General features: G+C 40.2%; 1 protein-coding gene and 3 long non-coding RNA genes across 4 annotated transcripts; 1 reads left to right on the plus strand and 3 right to left on the minus strand.

The window, feature by feature from the left end:
- Window positions 1–2271: 2271 nt before the first annotated feature.
- LOC131256863 (uncharacterized) lies at window positions 2272–2696 on the minus strand. Its single transcript, XR_009176995.1, has 2 exons — window positions 2517–2696; window positions 2272–2479 (listed from the first exon to the last, which is right to left on the minus strand). It is a non-coding gene; the product is annotated as an uncharacterized LOC131256863 (long non-coding RNA).
- Window positions 2697–2761: 65 nt separating this feature from the next.
- On the minus strand, window positions 2762–3370 carry LOC131256862 (uncharacterized). The gene is made up of 3 exons (XR_009176994.1): window positions 3253–3370; window positions 2925–3166; window positions 2762–2806 (listed from the first exon to the last, which is right to left on the minus strand). It is a non-coding gene; the product is annotated as an uncharacterized LOC131256862 (long non-coding RNA).
- A 989-nt stretch (window positions 3371–4359) lies between these two features.
- LOC131256861 (uncharacterized) lies at window positions 4360–7876 on the minus strand. Its single transcript, XR_009176993.1, has 6 exons — window positions 7554–7876; window positions 7321–7443; window positions 5408–5590; window positions 5198–5372; window positions 4947–5018; window positions 4360–4475 (listed from the first exon to the last, which is right to left on the minus strand). It is a non-coding gene; the product is annotated as an uncharacterized LOC131256861 (long non-coding RNA).
- Window positions 7877–10673: 2797 nt separating this feature from the next.
- On the plus strand, window positions 10674–11220 carry LOC131256480 (bifunctional dTDP-4-dehydrorhamnose 3,5-epimerase/dTDP-4-dehydrorhamnose reductase-like). Its single transcript, XM_058257360.1, has 2 exons — window positions 10674–10712; window positions 10755–11220. The coding sequence occupies exons 1-2, from the start codon at window positions 10674–10676 to the stop codon at window positions 11196–11198; spliced, it is 483 nt and encodes a 160-aa protein (XP_058113343.1). The 3' UTR covers window positions 11199–11220.
- The last annotated feature ends 6430 nt before the right edge of the window (window positions 11221–17650 follow it).

Consider the following 17650-nt stretch of genomic DNA (forward strand, 5'->3'; position numbering starts at 1 on the left):
CCTTCTAGGGCATGAACTAAAAAATGAGGCACGTCCAAAGTTTAAGTGGACCCCACCACATGAAATAGTGGTGATCGAACGCACCATTAAAAACTCCTCCACTGGGCGGCACAAATTTTTGGATCAGGCTGATATTTGTGTTATCCCTTCATCCAAGTCTAAGTGCCATTATCAAAAGCTTAAGATGACAAATAAACATTACCGCTGGCCCTATAAAGGTTTCGACGGTGTGTGTGTGTGACTTTGTTCCCACTGTTTCTTGTGTTGTGGTCCACTTGAGCTTCGGATCTACTTTATTTGTGAGTTCATGCCCTCAAATGAGCTGGAAGAAATGAACAAACCGTGTAGATATAAAAACCACATATCATGTCAGACTCCACAGCCCCTCACACGTAAGCACACCACAACTGGTTTGGCAACACCACATAATCGGCATGCTTGATGGAAGGGGATTGCGTCTTGCCCACGTGGTCCTGCCTGGACAGTGCTCAATAAGCCCCACCACAATGTATGTGTTTTATCACAACTTTGACCACACTACAAGAAAACATTGATGATTGAGTGACCACCATTAAAAACTTAATAAGGCCAATTGTAATGCTTATTTGCCATCTAACCTATTAATTAGGTCACACAGATGAAGCAAATTGCCTATTGAGTAAACTTTGCGGGGTCCACTATGATTTATGTAAATTTGACGTCCAACCTGTTGATGAGGAACTTGAAGAAAAACATTAAATTTGCAAATAACGCGTGATGCACTCCAAAAAATCATACCTTAGCTTTTCCTATTGGAAGGCAGAAACTGGAATCAAGAACTTCCCCTGAAACAGGGAAAGACTCCATATGTGGAGCATCCCAAAATCAATGCTAATTGGATAAATACTTCAAGTTTCACGTGACAAAAATAGTTCCACGTTCGAAAAGCCACTTACAGCAACTCATTTTCAAGAAAAACTACAAGATCAGGATCTCTAATAGCAGCTTTTAAAAGGCCCCGAGCATCTTCTGATGAGTATGGAGTCAAAACTTTCAACCTAGGAATGTGAGCATACCAAGCTGCATAACACTGGATATGATTTCAAAATGAGAACCATCCTACATTTCTTTTAACACACTTTAATGCATTATACAACATATTTAAATTAAAATTGCTTTATTAAGCTCTATTCACTAACAATAAATGCAACTTACATTAAAAAACAAAGTTTCAAACATCTTAAACTACTAAAAGATCAATCAGCTTGACTCAAATTTCTATTTTAAAACAGTGTTTATGACAGCATAGAGAGAATATAGCAACTTACAACTTGCACCTTGCAGCTTCCTAAAATATATAACAGATAATTAGGATGAAAATTGGTTTTTTATTAAGCCACATTAGGTAATTCAAAATGGTAGAATAGAAGCAGATTAAAGTGCAGTATCAGTGCAATAAAAAAAATGATAGACTGCTAGTGAAATTGGGTAGATTAGCTTTCCCCATGTGTGTTCATATCAGTGCCACATCTAGGTTATATTCTGAGCCATATGCCTGCGTAATAATCCATTGATATTTTTATAAATAACTTATTCTAACGATGACAAGTTTAGCTCTCGTCCATCATTTTCTTGCACATAAACCAAAGGCCATGAACTTCTCAAATTTGCAAGAGAGTCAGTTTTTATATATTTGGAGGACTGGTGCTACATGAAGAGATTTTGCCCTATTGGCTTGAAGATTCGTTGAAAACTTATTTCATGTTGTTGCACGTACAAATAGAAGGATGCGTCGATTTGTTGAGTATGTTTGTCTTGAAAAGTTCAGCGCATTTGTTACGTGTTTGGATCGTTTTTCATATTTAATCTTGGCATATCCACTATTATTTTGTTTTGCAACAGCTGGTTCTCTTTCTTCTTACCTTTAACCAAGTTCTCTGATTCCAAAGATCATTTGAATTATGAGAAGGTGCCACCATAGTCTGTTCCAGACCCCAGGTAAAAATGGAAGATTGATGTTCGGTGTCATAAAAGATTTGCCAATCTACCATTCAAAAGCCAACACGGAAGTGTTGGAAGGCTAATATAAAGATGATGATGAAAAGACAACGACGACATATTGAGAATAGAAAAAGTTCCACTAGTATGTTACCTTGTTTAAGAAGAAAAGAAGTACAAAAGCAAGGCATTTATACTAATCCAAGATTTGAATATAGCATGCAAGCTAGCAACTGAGACTCTCCCTAGCTTTTAACGAAGTGTGAACTTCTATACAACTCATGAAACTCTAAATATCTCAGGAAATCATAACTCGCAATCCTTTTTCTTTCTTTTTTTCTTAACTCAGCATCATTTTAAAGAGAGTTTTACCATACAAAACAAAGCATTTCAAAAGAACTCAACAAAACATGTATAACAGTTCCCATGCATTCCCCCAAAAATTCAAGAGATGCATTGTACATTTCAGTCCCATGCACTCCTGCTTTAAAAATAAAAAAAACTAAAAATAAAAAAAATAAAAAATAAAAATAAAAAACACCCCATGCACCATGGCATTGGTTTATAGATGTTAACCAATGATTAGTCTAAACAACTCTGATCTTTCTCTTTTTTAGGACATCCAAAAGTCAGAAGGCCGAAGGAGTCAGGCTTCTTGTCTTTTTCTTTTTCTTCCTTTAACCAAGAAATGGTTAAACAAAAAGACCAGTGAACTAGCATAAATGAGAAGAATAGAATCGACCTTGCTTACTTCTCCAGATCAAGATCCCATTGGAACTACACTTGCACACTCGTGATTGCTATTGCTTAAAGCATTCATCCCCTGCACCTTATGAACACAAAAATACACTACACGTAACTAGTAGATTGGTTAACTTTAGCTTGGCAACCTCTAAAAAACAAAACCAAAATATACATATCATATTGAAAGCCAATAACATGCATACCTGTGTATTTATTGGCTGCCCATGAATCTGGTTTGGCCTCGAGTTGAGATCAATCATTGCAGAGGTGATCTTGCCCGGATCTTCTGTGTTAGCGTCTAGCACTGGAACAGGAGAGACCTGTGGTTTTGCAGTTTCTCATTCGTTGTCAATTTAGGCAGTTGAGTCTGTTACCTACTAAATTCAATTGGTTCTGTAGGTTGCAAGGCCTGCACTCCCAAAGGAATGGGTTTGTCCCCTGGGAACTATATTGAAACCAAACAGGTATTAGTTTTGTGAGGTCTCCTATAGGCAATGATCCAACCCAATGCCCTCTAGAACAAAAACTAACCTCAACCCTCTGCCTCAACAGCAGATATCTTCCATGGGTTCTTTTACCTCCAACATGTACGGTCATGTCACAGTGCAATCAAAGGGAACTCTCATCTATATCACAGCAAAAGAATGCTACATCTAGTTTCCAAGAATAAAAATAAGTTCAATTCTTTCTTAAGTTCAAGGAAAAAGGACTTTCATGGCAAAATAAAAAAAAAATAAAAATGAATGCATATTCAACCATTGCTTGTCCATAAAAAACTTAAGGACATCCCTACTGATACCTTAGAGGCACACAGATCTGATTTGACGTCGATTGTCTCTTCGATCTAGGAAGCATATACATGAGGGCAAACATTTTTTGAGCAGTACTATTTCAAATGCTCTGTTGCCTCTGTCCAACCATGAACTAGAACCTGCAATGGAAGGCCATATAATGCAGTACTTTGAATGTTGCACATGTCGGGTCCTTGCTCTTGCTCCAATGGTAGACTCTCATGAGTTTCAACACCGGGTCAAGGGTTCGAGTACCCATAGGTGGTGAAATTCCACTAGTGCGAGTGTGTGGGAGTGTGTGTGTGTAAAAAAAAAAAAAATGTTGCACATGTCACAAATGCCAAGCAGAGAACTAGGGAATCTGCTAGAAACAAAGGCATGATTCAACACTGTAAAGGAGAAATCAAATAACTGGTTATTGTCAGCCCACCCATGATTTTTTTTTTAAGAGCCCAATGATGAGTCTGATATGATAATGTTGACAAGATCTGTCAACAAAGAAAGCATTTAAGCCCAAATCAAACCCAAGGTAGAAGTTAAGAAACTTGGGCATTGGAGTATGACATAATGCTTGTCTCCTCATTGCCCTTGTAAAGGGCATTTTGACCAAAATGTCCATTAAATTAAAGGAAGAATATGGAGACAAGGCATGACTTTAACCAAAGAACTAAGGTCTTATTACAATACACATAGTAAAATACAAAATCAAGGAATTCAGAAAGCATATTAATAGATTACATGATAGAAAAGAGTTCAAAATCATTATTGAAAATATAGAGAAACCAAAACTTGAAATTTTATGCAAGAGAACGCTCTACATACCTTTAAAGAAGAAGCATTCAATCTAATATAGAATGAACCACTAATGCGCTAAGAAGATGGTTTCTGATGGTTGCCACCTTAGGTCAATCCAAAAAGCCCTATGCTAGATGATGATGGGGTCCTCTTCTCACTCTCCAAACTCTCCCAATGAAAGATTGCACAACATATCATTCAAAGATGATGAAAACTACATCACAATCACTCGATCACATACCCGTTTCAGCAAAAATTCATTTTCTAAAGAGAAAAAAAAAAAAAGAAAAAGAGAGGATTAGCTTTCTCCGTATTCTTTGTTTTTTTTTTTTTTTTGGTTTTCATATAAAGAGCGCAACTTCGACTGATAAAAGACAATTCACGAAAATCTCACGCGGTTCACAAAATGTGAAATTATAAACGCCTATTTGGAAATGCATGTTAAGATTCCTACTATCTGCTATCAGATGGCATGAGACGTGCAGTCTCCTAGTATACAATGTGCACACAATATCTTTCATGAAAAATACAAAAGTCGTATTTGTGTAAATTAACATAGCAGTGCCAATTTATATTTGAAAGCAACGAACGGTAAGCTTTTGATTCATTCATATAAATAGATGAGAATAGGAATATTACCAAGAGGGAAACAAAATGCCGCTCCCAGGACCGAAGCCAACATCACATTCCTAGCCTGCCAAAGTAGGGAACCTTGTACTATAATGAGAAGAGAAAAAGGATTGGATAAAGTGTTGGCTGAGTAGATGATTGAATCAATGCCATTTATCTAATATAAATGAGTGGTTTTCTCAATTCAGCCTGAAATCTTCGAACATAGTTCATAAGTCATAACAAACCTTTCATAAACATGAAAAAGAATAGCTGCCAACCATGATAAGTAGCCTGGATCGATCTACTAAGGATCTTGAAACAAATAGCTACCAACCATGATCTGCCAATCATAATTCTAATTGTAAGTACTGTGAAAGAGTTCAATGAGATCAAGGACTCACAGCAAAGAGTAATAGAAAGTTAGCAGGAAGAATCTGTAAAGAGGATGAAGACCTGTACCAGGAAGAATCTGTAAAGAGGATGAAGACCTGTACCAACACATGCTATGTCAGGAACTGCTTGCCATGAGAATATAAATTTCAAACAAATGATATAATGTAGTTAAGCAATAAAGACATGAAAACATTATAGCTGTGAGGAAGAGGAAAGTAATGGCAAGATATTCAAACATGTGGGAGAGAGGTCACCATCCAAATTCATCCATAATTCACCTGAAACTTTACACAAAGATTAGTTGTGTTTCAAACTATAACTAATATATGGAGTATCTTGCAAGCTAATAGTACCAATATGGTCAACCTCAAAAAATGATTGAATGTCCCAAGAAGAGTTTTCAAATTGCTATCCTCCAACTTTACCTTCCAAACCATCATGGGAGTCTTTTATTAGCAATTGGCCTCCCTCAAGATCAGACAAAAAAGTCGATTCAAATTCTCCTACATGCTTGCACATCGTACAAAATATAGCTCAATGTTTGTCAAATTAAATGTTCCTCTTCAAATAGCCTCCAAATGGCATAAACAGGTCTCCATCAAAACCAACGAACTGCCTTTAAGAATTGTTGAAATAACATTTAGAACAGAAATAGGCCTCCAAAAAGCTGTAGCTAATCCCCAATCTCATTTAACAACTCAACAGAACACCATAAAACCAGAACTCACTTAACCAGATTAGAAGATCCTTTAAGAGTTGCTGAAATAACATTTAGAACAACAATAGGACCAAGATGTTATTTGCCACAAAAATTATTGAGTTCTTTCAATTTAGGCATTGCATTAATAGGCAAGGCATCATTTTGTTGTCAACGATGTTTACCAAAATTTGCCAGCTCGACTACATTTTCCATTCCTGGTCATGCAATCTGAAATATAGACCATTGCAATCCTGGTCAATATTTTTACCAATCCAAAATTACCATCCTATATTTCGAGAAAAGAACACCTTAAAACTGATGCTCCAATCCAACTTAAACGACAGAAATTTGAGAGAGACAAAACTTGAAGAAGCTTGGGCAAATAAGCAAATAGACCACATGAAAGGCTCCAACAAGGATGGAGACAACTTGCGTACTTTACCAGGAATGACAAAAACTGGCCCTGCTAGCAAACTAACTAAACAGCAAACAAACCAAAACCTTAGAAGATTAAGGCCTTGCTCGTAGAAAATCTAACCACCCAAAACCCTGGCTTACTAGAACATTTCACATGCAATAGTTGTTAGCTTTCTCTTGTAGGAACAAAGAAACTGAAACTTAACATAGTTGCATGACATCTCTTGCAAGAAATTTCAAATGAGCAGAAATTGGTCCTGCACCATATGCATATACTAGAACATCAATACAAGAATATTTTCATTGGCCAAAAAACAAACTACTACCATGCATATGATCTTTGCTACCATGCATATGATCTTTCAAATGAGCAGAAACATTTCAAGTGAGTAGAAACAAGAATATCAATACAAGAACATTTTCATTGGCCAAAAACCAAACACCTACCATACTCTATCAAAACAACATCATTTGTAACAGCTGACCTCTATCAAAATCATCAGCTAACAGGCTTTCATGGTCATAATGCCTAGGTTAAGGATCTCTAAATCTTGATATCTTAAGAAAAACACAGGAAGTCAATCGTGCCTGTATAATTGTGACTGATCATTTGAAAAATATGGCCAGTCAAATAAACAGGAGCCGCAGAGTGGACCGGCCCAATTTCAGTGAAGAGAGATTAGCCAAGATTTTGTCCTTCTCAGCTCAATACAGAACCTAGACCTCTGGACCAAGATACATGGCCTGCCCATTGCATCTTTCCCTTTACTAGCTTCCTTTATAATGTCCTAATAGAGGAAAGCTGATCTGAGTAAAATCCTAACTAACACAGCTTACAGCACATGTGTACAGAGTAAAGATGTGCAAGACCTAGCATTCGAAGTGGCTTACCTATACATGCTTGGTGGCACCTACTTGTTCCACCTTGTGTATGAACTGATCAAACGAATAGTAAGGGAGCAAACGCAAGTGCCATTGAGCATACAATCCGATCAGATTCCCCAAATCACTAACCTGTAAAACCCAATCCACAAAAGAAAAAATCAACATATACTTTAGAAATTGCAAAGATAAAAGAGAATCCGATTCAAATGAACAGATCTACAAAATCCAAAATCTATTACCAGTATCAAGATTAATTATCAAAATCAGTGAACCCTAACCGAACATCACAAGATCATATCTCGATTCCCGTCCACATTCGTGTTCAAAACACGAAGAATGTGCTGGAAATCTTCGTTTGCGATCAGAGACATGTTTGGAGGGAGAGATGCAGTGAGAGAAAGAGAGGATGACGCCTCGCAGCTACTTGTAGAAAGGACCGCAGAGCTATGGAGAGGAGCTTCACGGTGTGTGTTTCTTCGGGTAGGAGCTTCATGGCTGCTGCAATGGAGAGAGATAGAAGAGCCGGCAGAGATTAATTGGAGAGAGAGGGAGGAGAATGAGAGATAGAGGTGGGCATCGGACCGAGTCGAATCGGATTCGGCCCAACTCGACCAGGTCCGAGTTCTGCATGGCCTGACCCGAACTCGGTCAGAACCGGGACCGACTCTGGGTCCTCTGACCCAATCCGATCCTAAACCCTGCTGACCTGGACCGATCTGAGTCCGACTCGGTTAGGAAAACCGAGTCGGATCGGATTGGCCCAAGTTCGGATCGGGTTTTTTCCCACAGAGAAGAAAAGAAAAAACAAGATCAAGATGTTTTCTTATGCCTAACAAAAATGAAAACAGTCGGTTAGGGTAGAGTCGCAGTGCATATATGCATTTACGGACTCCTCATCTCAGTAGCCACGACATCTACTGAGGCTGACCCTATACTACCTCAAGATCAAACATTAACAACGAATTCCACCATGCTAACCCTAAAACACATAATATACAGAAGCTGAAAAATCAAATCCCACTTTCCCGGTAGTATAGAGCCATGCATTCATCAAATTTCTCAACAAACCTTTAAAATCAAAGATCCCATACTATCGAGAGGAGGAAATAAAAATAAAAAATCAAATCTGTACTAATTTCCAAACACTAAAGCAACCAAGCAACTAAAAAAGCTTAAAAGATAGAACATTGAGATTGAATTTTTGAAAGAAAAAAACCCCAGAAATCATAAATATTGGGAAAAGAAAAGCTACCTCCAACCCTAACTGATCGTCTGCCCTCTTCAACACCACTCGACCACTGTCGCCTCCAGTGGAACCTTCCCGAAGCTGCAAATGGCAGAGAGCTGCAGCGAGCTTCCTCGCAGAGACGAAAACCTCTCCAACATTCTTCTCTTTCCGGCGAGATTTATTGATTTGGGGATTGGGACGGGATGATTTGGGGATTCATCGAATTTTCAGGTGCGGGTAGGGTAGAGTCGCAGAGAAGACAAGTAGGTAGGGTAGAGAAGACAAGTAGGTAGGGTAGAGAAGACAGTCGTCAGTCGGGTAGGGTTGTAGAGATCTTCGGGTGCAGGTAGGGTAGAGAAGATGATTTGGGGATTTTTAGGGTTTGGGCGGCGAGAGGGGAGATGCGGTTGGGGTAGGGTAAAAAAACAGTCGGATAAAAAAAGTTAAAATTTTATATATATACTAATATATACGGGTCGGGTCAGGTCTATTCGAGTCGGATCCTTTCGGATCGGATTCCGGGTTGGGTCGGGTCGGAACATGGTTTATCCGGAATCGAGCCGAAAATATTTCGGATCTGGTTTCTGCTACCCGATCCTGACCATCGGTTCTGTTCGAATCGGGTCGGATCGGGTCTGATCGGGTCGGATCCAACGGTTCGGGTATGAAACGCCCACCTCTAATGAGAGAGATGGAGAGGGAGAGAGAGGATTGGGAAACAGAGAGAGAGATGGGGGGATTGGGAAACAGAGAGAGAGAGAGAGAGAGAGAGAGAGAGAGAGAGAGAGAGAGAGAGAGAGAGAGAGAGAGAGAGAGAGAGAAATAACCCCATTTTGAGCGCCGTCTATTTTGAACACGTGCCCAAATTTGGGCGTCGGTTCGTGAGACGGACCGTGGACCGTCCTAATATGGGCTTTGTGGGGCCACTATGATGTATTTCGTTTATCCATTCCGACCATTAATTTTATTAAATTATTTTAGTTTATGATCCCAAATTTAAGGTAGATTGAAGGCCCAATCGGACCACAACGTAGGAAGCAAATGTGATTTAATCTCCATGTTTCTTACCATGTGGTCCACTTGAGCCTTTGATCTAGCTGATTTTTTATTTTATGCATAAATTAATATTTCCAAATAGATGGAAGGGTTAGATAGAACATATATATTTTTAGGCCCATAGAGCCCCTTACAATACTATTAATTGTTTGTGGTGCGTCAACTTTTTAGTTGCAGAATAAACCCATAGTAAATATAGCTATGGTTTATATTCTTAGCAAAAAAGTTAGTCCGTATCTTTTGCCCGCTCCTTTCGTAGAGGGCCTATGCGTACAGCATTACCAAACTCAACGTTAGGCTTTTTATCAGTATTTTAAAAATATATTTACCAAACATCTAAAGGACATATAAATAGCTAATGTTAAGTGACTTACTGTCCAAATGACTGGAGATATAAGTAGCTTATGTTAAGTAACATACCATCCGGACACCTGAAGATATAAGTAGCTTATGTTAAATATTTTACCATCCAAACGCACCCTTATATACTCGTACAGGTCTTTGAGAGAGCCCGACCGTCTTGACAGTGGGTATGAGTTTCGTTTTTGAACCAGTGTCTAGATTACCATAGAGAATATGATTTGGTATGTTTAAGCATCTCCACTATTCAAATTACGCACATGCCAACCTATCCTGACTATTGATTCAATGGTCCATAGCCTTCAATAAACACGTGTCCATAAGTTGGTCCTTATCATCTGATCAATACCATGGTTTTGGATGGCCACAAAAAGTCCATTGATTGGATTTTAAGTTCATTTGTTCGATGCAAATTTTGGGCTACACTTACTTAATTTAAGAGGTGGCCCATCAAATTGAAGGCCAAGATTCATGGGCATGTGGCACAAATAGAAGGTATATATAGTATGCATCATCTTACATGCATTTGCACAAACCATTGTCTAAAAGCATGAAAACCTAACTCGACCCAGAACCCACTCGAGTCGAGTCAACTCGAGAAACTCGTTTTTTTGACCGAGTCATGACCACAATTCACTAAATCTGGTCGAGTCGAGTTGAATTAGGTGAGTCAACTCGGGTTTTTAAACTGTTGTGAAAGCTATTACTACAAGCGATGTACTACTACATGTATACAGTTGAGATCTTGAAATACGTATGTGTACGTATGTGTATACAATCTACGGTAATTTTGCAGGTAGAGGAGCTCCTGAGGGAGTACGAAAATGTGTGCACACTCAGGGTCCGAATGCCGATCTCGTCCGATCTGAGCAATCCACGCAACTTCATCACCAAGATCAGCCGTTACAATAAGGTGGTCAACAAACCAAACAGCATGACGGTGCTTGATGAGCTCCTGCCAATCTCGATCGAGATGGCGAAGCGTAACTGCCGTGGGATCTGGAATTTCACGAATCCCGGCGTGATCAGCCACAATGAGATTTTGGAAATGTATAGGGACTACATCGACCCTCAATTCAAGTGGGCCAACTTCAATCTGGAGGAACAAGCGAAGGTGATCGTTGCCCAACGGAGTAACAACGAATTGGATGCATCCAAGCTAAAGAAGGAATTCCCGGACCTGCTCTCGATCAAGGACTCAATTATCAAGTATGTATTCGAACCTAATAAGAAGACTTGAAGATCATTGGTTGGATGCTTGATCAGGGGCCCACCAATGATCAGCGGTGTGAAGGAGTATGGACATTTGCATGGTTAGTGTTGTTTCATTTCTTGGATTTTTAAATAACCTTTGTATGGAAATTTTCAAGACTTTTCATGTCTGTTGTATGTAGATGTGGATTACCATCTGCAAGACAGTATGGTGAATGGTAATCTCCACCGTACACGTGGCCATGTATACGATGTTTGATTTCATTTATTGGGTAGGGGCCAATTGTTGAAAGGTGACAGATCGGGTCCATCTGTTGTGATAGTTGTATTATGTATATTATAGGATGTGCAATATTAGGGGAATGATCATATATGTTCTATGTATTTGAGCTGTGGGGCCCACCAGTGCTGTGTATTGGAATTCAAACCGTGAATCTAGTGTGCCTCCTGTTCATCATACATTCCAACAATCATCCTTATATATCCAAAGCTCAGGTAGGACACACCACCGGGAGCAATGTAAAATGACATGTAAACCCTAGATGTTCACGTAGTGTGGCCCACCTGAGTTTTGGTCATTTGGTGCCCCTTCATCACCGGTGGGGTTGATCTGATGACTAGGATGGATCGCATATACACAACATTCTAGATGCCACATTCTATCTGGAAGTTTCTATGGTGGGCCTCACCCTCCTGATTGTCCCCCATCTTTCCCTTTGGTGTGGGCCACCTGAATTAGGGATCAGGATAGATTCTGGGATCTAGGCCTAACACGGGTGACACAGGTGAATCGTGATGGGAAACGGATTGGCTACTCACCCTGCCACTAGCCAATGGCTTGTGGTCGGTGGACTGGGCCCCACCATGATGTATTCGTTTCATCCATACCGTCCACTCATTCTTCCAGATCATTTTATGGTATGAGCCCAAAAATGAGGTTGATCCAAATCTCAAGTGGACCGCACAGTGTTGATTGAACGCTTACCATTAAAAACTTCTTGGGGGCCCCAAAATTTTTGGATCAAGCTGATATATTTTTTTTCCCTTCATCCAAGTCTGTATGACCTAATCAACAGGTTAGATGTCAATAAGATAACAGTGGGCCGTAGGAGGTTTTTAATGGTGGACATTCAATCACTACTCTTTACTCATGGTGTGGTCCACCTTAGACTTAGATCTACCTCATTTTTGGGTTCAAGCATAAAATTATCTTTAAAAATAAATGGACGGCGTGGATAAAACACATACATCATGGTGGGTCCCACAGAGCACCAACGACTAGCCACCTGGCTGGCTGGTTGCAGCGTCACTAGCCAATCCGTTTCCCATGTGATGGAAGGGTTTTTGGATGGCAGTCAGTCTCATGCATCAAAGAGACGTATGTGATCGGTTCCCTCCGTGGGCCCACCTCGACGGTTGATGTGTTGTGTATCCATTTCGTGCATCCGTTCTGAAAGACCATTTTAGTCCATGGTCCAAAAAACGAGGTAAATCCAAATCTCAGGTGGACCACAAAAATTCAGAAACCAACCCGACATCATTTTAAGGCTTGCGTTCAGATCATTTTATCCCAACCTTGCATGGCTCGGCCCATCCCCTCTCGACCGGACTTCATATGTACGGATATGTCGTTCTAATCTTTCATTAGGCATCCCATGCATCTTAAATGTAGACCGTTGATTTTGTTCATCCATGTGGCTGTATCTTTGTGATGTGTGGCCTACATGATCAATAGATGGATTATAAATATTCAAGTGCGAAATAGGAATTTTATCAATTTTTGGGCTAGGCCAGATCGTTTCGGACCCAAGCCCGAGACACGGGCGAGGCTAATGGGTCTAAGCCCGGTCGAAAGCCGAGCCAGGCTCTCACATGCTAGTTACGGTCTCGTGATTCATTTCAATCTGTAGCCATTCATTGCTGTAGTTTGTACTGTGGACAAGAGCGATAGGGCTTTTCCAGCCGTTGGTTGGCAAGAGTATCTATAGTTCCATTTCCTTTCCTTTCTATATAAGTGGGCTGTCTATCAGTCCATGGACTTCAAATATTAACCCGTCTAAAATCAGGCCCTGAAATGATTGGCGATGATTGGGCCAACTCAGGCCCATATGATTCAATGTGGGATGACCCACGAAAACCATTTTAGAAGATGCTAACATGCAGCTATGAAATTGTCTGCTGTTTACTCTCACGGTACACGTGGCAAAACATGAGTTATGTATGATCAAGACCGTTAGTCATATGGGCCACAAGGTGGATGGGCGGTCGACGAAAAAATTACTATCATTAGAAAACTTTAGCCATACATTGATTGGATTGCTGCTACAATCCCAACCCTGTCTCTAGGATATCGCCTATCCACGCGGTGGCCCACCAGATCAACAGTTTCTATTAATACATCTTTGGCCTGACGTCAAAAGATCTATTTTGTGGGATCCACCCGTGAGATGATTATGTTGAATCTAGACCGTGCTTCTGGTGGACCTCAATTTAAATGTACATCTCAAGAATTATCCTTATCCAAAATTAGGTGTAACACACCAAAGTAGCAATGTACAATACACCTAAAATGTAAATGGACTTATCCACGGGGCCAATATGGTTTTTCGGTAGTCCTTGGTGAAAATATATACATTATATCACCCTTTATGAGTGGCGTCATGGTTAGATTGGCATGATCGACCGAGTAGCATATGACATGCCTCCATGTCAACTATATCACATACTATTTCGTCTTTATAATGTTTGTCAATTGATAATGATATAGTATATTCTTCAGTTATCTTTGTCTTGCTAACCTTCTTAATCCAACTGATTATATATAGGGAGGGATAACGTTCCATTTTCAAATGCAAACTCTCTACCATCACCTTGGAAATGATGTTCTTGCTGCTCACACTGTCGATAATCACATCATAGACTTTTTCATTCACCGTACGCCTAGTTCGGAAGATGTTATGTCGTTATGGGTGTACCTCTTTCCTCGGCACATAAAATAGTCACCTCATGATGAGTGACTCACCATGATTCTGCTAAACCCAACTTGTCTCATCCGCCTCGTCTTCTATGGCCTGTTCCGATTCCTAAACATCTGAATCTTCATTGGTTTTTTCAGCACTACTATCATTAATAGTGAGGTTCACCACTTATCACTGGGACAAGTATTTGATAGGTAATCTGGTTGGCAACAACGAAAGCAATTGTCGGGTTTTAGCCGAGCATAGGGGTTCAAGATTCAGCTTAGACCAGTAGCAGTAGATACACCCCTTTGAGGCCTAACTTGCCTGCTTCTTTGATCTTAGTTCATGGGTGTAAGAGGTTGAGTGTGTGCTCCTACAAGCTCCTTCCCTTTGAGCTGTGGAACTCTCTGGGGTGGACCCGCAGCGACGACCCTAGCGATAGGATAGGTTCGTGTGTTGGGACATTTAAGCTACGCTTCCGCTGAGGTAGCCAACTTGATTGCATCATTCATCGTCCAAATGGACTATATCTGGACCTGATCATAGATCATCATACGCAATCCACCGTTGAATCGAGCGACTTGCTGTAATTAAATCTGGACTAAATCGTTACACGCTGCCAATCGATAGAATTCGTTTACGTAATCTCTCACCAACCGACAACCTTGCTGACAATTTTAATATTGTTGGAATAGTACCTGATTTAGTCGCTATGGAGAAATTGTGCACCTAGTAGCTGCTTCATCTGTTGCGATGTGCAGATTGGTGCTTTCAGCTATATTTTTCATGCGATTTATAGTTGCTCCCACCAAGCTAAAGCTCCGCCCTTCAACTTGTAAGCCACAAGTTTGACTTTCTTCGTTTCAGGGATTTTCATATAGTCGAATAATCGTTGGACTTCAGAAAGCCAATTGAAGAAATCTTCAATGTGAAGTTGGCCATTGAAACTAGGGATATCGACCTTCATCCTAAACTCTCGATCTCACCGATCTGCTTGATCACTGCATTGTCTGGGATGTTGAAGGATCATGTTATCAACCCCCTTGTTGTTGGATTACCCTTCCTCAGGAATGGCCTATTGGTTCACCACAAGTATCATCCTGCGATCAGGCCGATTATGAGTTCCAGCAATTACTGGTGGCGGATCGCTGCCAGAAACACAAAGCTGCCCTAGGGCCTCCATCATGTGATCCGTCGTGTGATCGATGGAAGTTTGCAGCCCTTTTATGACTTGTCGATTCTCTCGCTGGGCCGCTTCGAAGGCCACCACCATCGTTAAAGGATAATTTCCTGGATCACCGTTCATGGAATGATTGCCCGACCCATCGTTACAAGCCATAAATTTGAGGAAAAGCCTCACTCTAATACCAAATTGACGTAGGGAAGGACGTGAGGTCGAGCACCGCCTTCCTCGGGGGGATAACTGCTCAGAATCTACGGAACTTCACTAAACTCCTCATTGAGAAACCTCGAATCCATGAGGAAAAGAAAATAAAAATAATTCTAAGAAATTCGAAATAATTTGATTAATGATGAAAAACAAGATTACCCCTTTAAATAGGGATATATACTAAGCCATGGAAGAAGTTTCGGAATTAAACTATAACTAAAACTCTTAGAATTCATGACTTACTATAAATAGTAAACTTACTAATTATAGATAGTCATGATTCCTACCAGTGTGCATGGTTTTTGACCAAAAATAGTAACTGTCCTATTTAGCTTCACCACGTTGTTCTCCTAATTCTAAGCACTTTTCATGTTGGGCACAACTCTTAAAGCCCAACGGATGAAGAGTTATACTCAAACTAAAATTTACTGTAAATAGTAAAAATGAAATTAAAATATGTATTTGACGGTCGATCTGATGGTATTTCGCAAATTCGGCATGGGTAACCTAGCATAACAGGGTTGGGTGGCTAAAGTAGCTCATTCTACCCCAAAATCATATATATATGATACGTCTGATAGCTTGTTCTGATTTGCGAGATACGCCCGTTTTAAGTTCTGATGGTTTGGATCACTTATGTTGTTGGCCAAACCTTTTCTGATCCATCTTGGCCATAAAGTTATCCACAACCCACTGTACATCAGATATCCTGCGAACCTTTGTGGATTTTTGGATCCATCAAAGTTGCTTACTTTATATCTCCGATCTTGAAAATAAGTATAGATCTTTTTTACATTGTTAGTTGGTTCCAGTGCATGCTTTTATAAATAAGAAAATTTTAAGAGTCTTAAAAAAAATCAGTAGGAATTTAGGGATAAAAATCCCTAAAAACTTATTATTGGGAGACAATGAGTGCATGCTTTTATAAAAAAGAAAATTTTAAGTCTTCAAAAAAAATCAGTAGGAATTTTGGTATAAAAATCCCTAAAAACTTATTATCGGGAGACAATGTTTTTCTTCCATTCATCCATGTGACCGAGTTAAAAGGTTGGAGAGTAAATAAACATTCCAACACCCCTGAGGAAGTTTTTAATGATGGGCATTCAATCATTATTGTTTTTTCTTTGTGGTATGGTCCACTAGAGATTTGGACATTTTCAAATTTGAGTTCATATCACGAATGATCCCGAAAAATAGATGAATGGCATGGATACAATACATACGTTATAGTGGGTCCTATAGAGAACTGCACCATAGCCATCTTGGTGCTGGCAGCGCAGAGCTATGCAAATCCAAATATCATTTTCTCGCTCAAGCATCTTTCCAAAGCTTCGGACGCGGATGGGCTAGTCCCCCCACCAGTAGCCCCTGGGCTGGTGCTCATAGCGGGCGCCTTACCATTGGTGCGTCAAAGTAGGTCCCATCATGGCTATCGAGGTAAGCGAAATGACCGTTACAAACGGCGTTAGGGCCCATTTCACCGGAGTACCTGCTCGAGACGAGCAAACATCCGAATTCTCTCCCGCCTCTCCCTCTCTCGAGTCCAACAAAAACCCATTTCTCTCCTGCTCTCCCTCTCTCAAATCCAACAGAAACCGCTGTGTCTCTGTTGCATCTCACGGCGTGCTAACCCCAACGCATGAATCGGACCTCGAATCTAAAGCCTCTCACCATAGGAGCCCTCCATTGTCCGAGAGAAACCCAAACACTCCACATCAGGTCTGTCTGATTCTCTCCCTCTCTCTCTCTCTCTCTCAATCTTATTTGCAACAGCATGGGGATTTGGAGATTTCTCATTTTTGAATGTGGATTTGGTCATTTTTCAGCTTCGTATGTCGATTTTTAGGATTTGGGGATTTTTTAACTTCGGAGGTAGATTTTAGAATTTGGGGATTTTCCAACCTGAATGTGGAAATTGATTTGGGGAATTTAGCATCTTCTTTGGGATGCCTAATCTAGACTTGGTAAGGAGCAAAGAGTCTGCAAGCACTGGGGATGCATGGTTTGACTTCACATTCATATTCGACGAATAATGGAGGGCTCTGCCGAACATAGATTATAATCTGTTTAGAGTCCAAATTCGTTGTTAGACTTGAATATGTTTGAAAAGTAGCCCACCCTTTTGGTGAC

This window comes from Magnolia sinica, chromosome 9 (genome assembly GCF_029962835.1).
Source record: "Magnolia sinica isolate HGM2019 chromosome 9, MsV1, whole genome shotgun sequence".
NCBI classification, from domain to species: Eukaryota; Viridiplantae; Streptophyta; class Magnoliopsida; order Magnoliales; family Magnoliaceae; genus Magnolia; species Magnolia sinica.

Excerpts from the sequence above, each read along its gene's own strand:
- LOC131256480 (XM_058257360.1), top strand. The coding sequence starts at position 10,674 with ATGTACTACTACATGTATACAGTTGAGATCTTGAAATAC. Across the intron at positions 10,713-10,754 it reads CAGTTGAGATCTTGAAATAC|GTAGAGGAGCTCCTGAGGGA; the intron begins GTATGTGTACGT and ends GTAATTTTGCAG.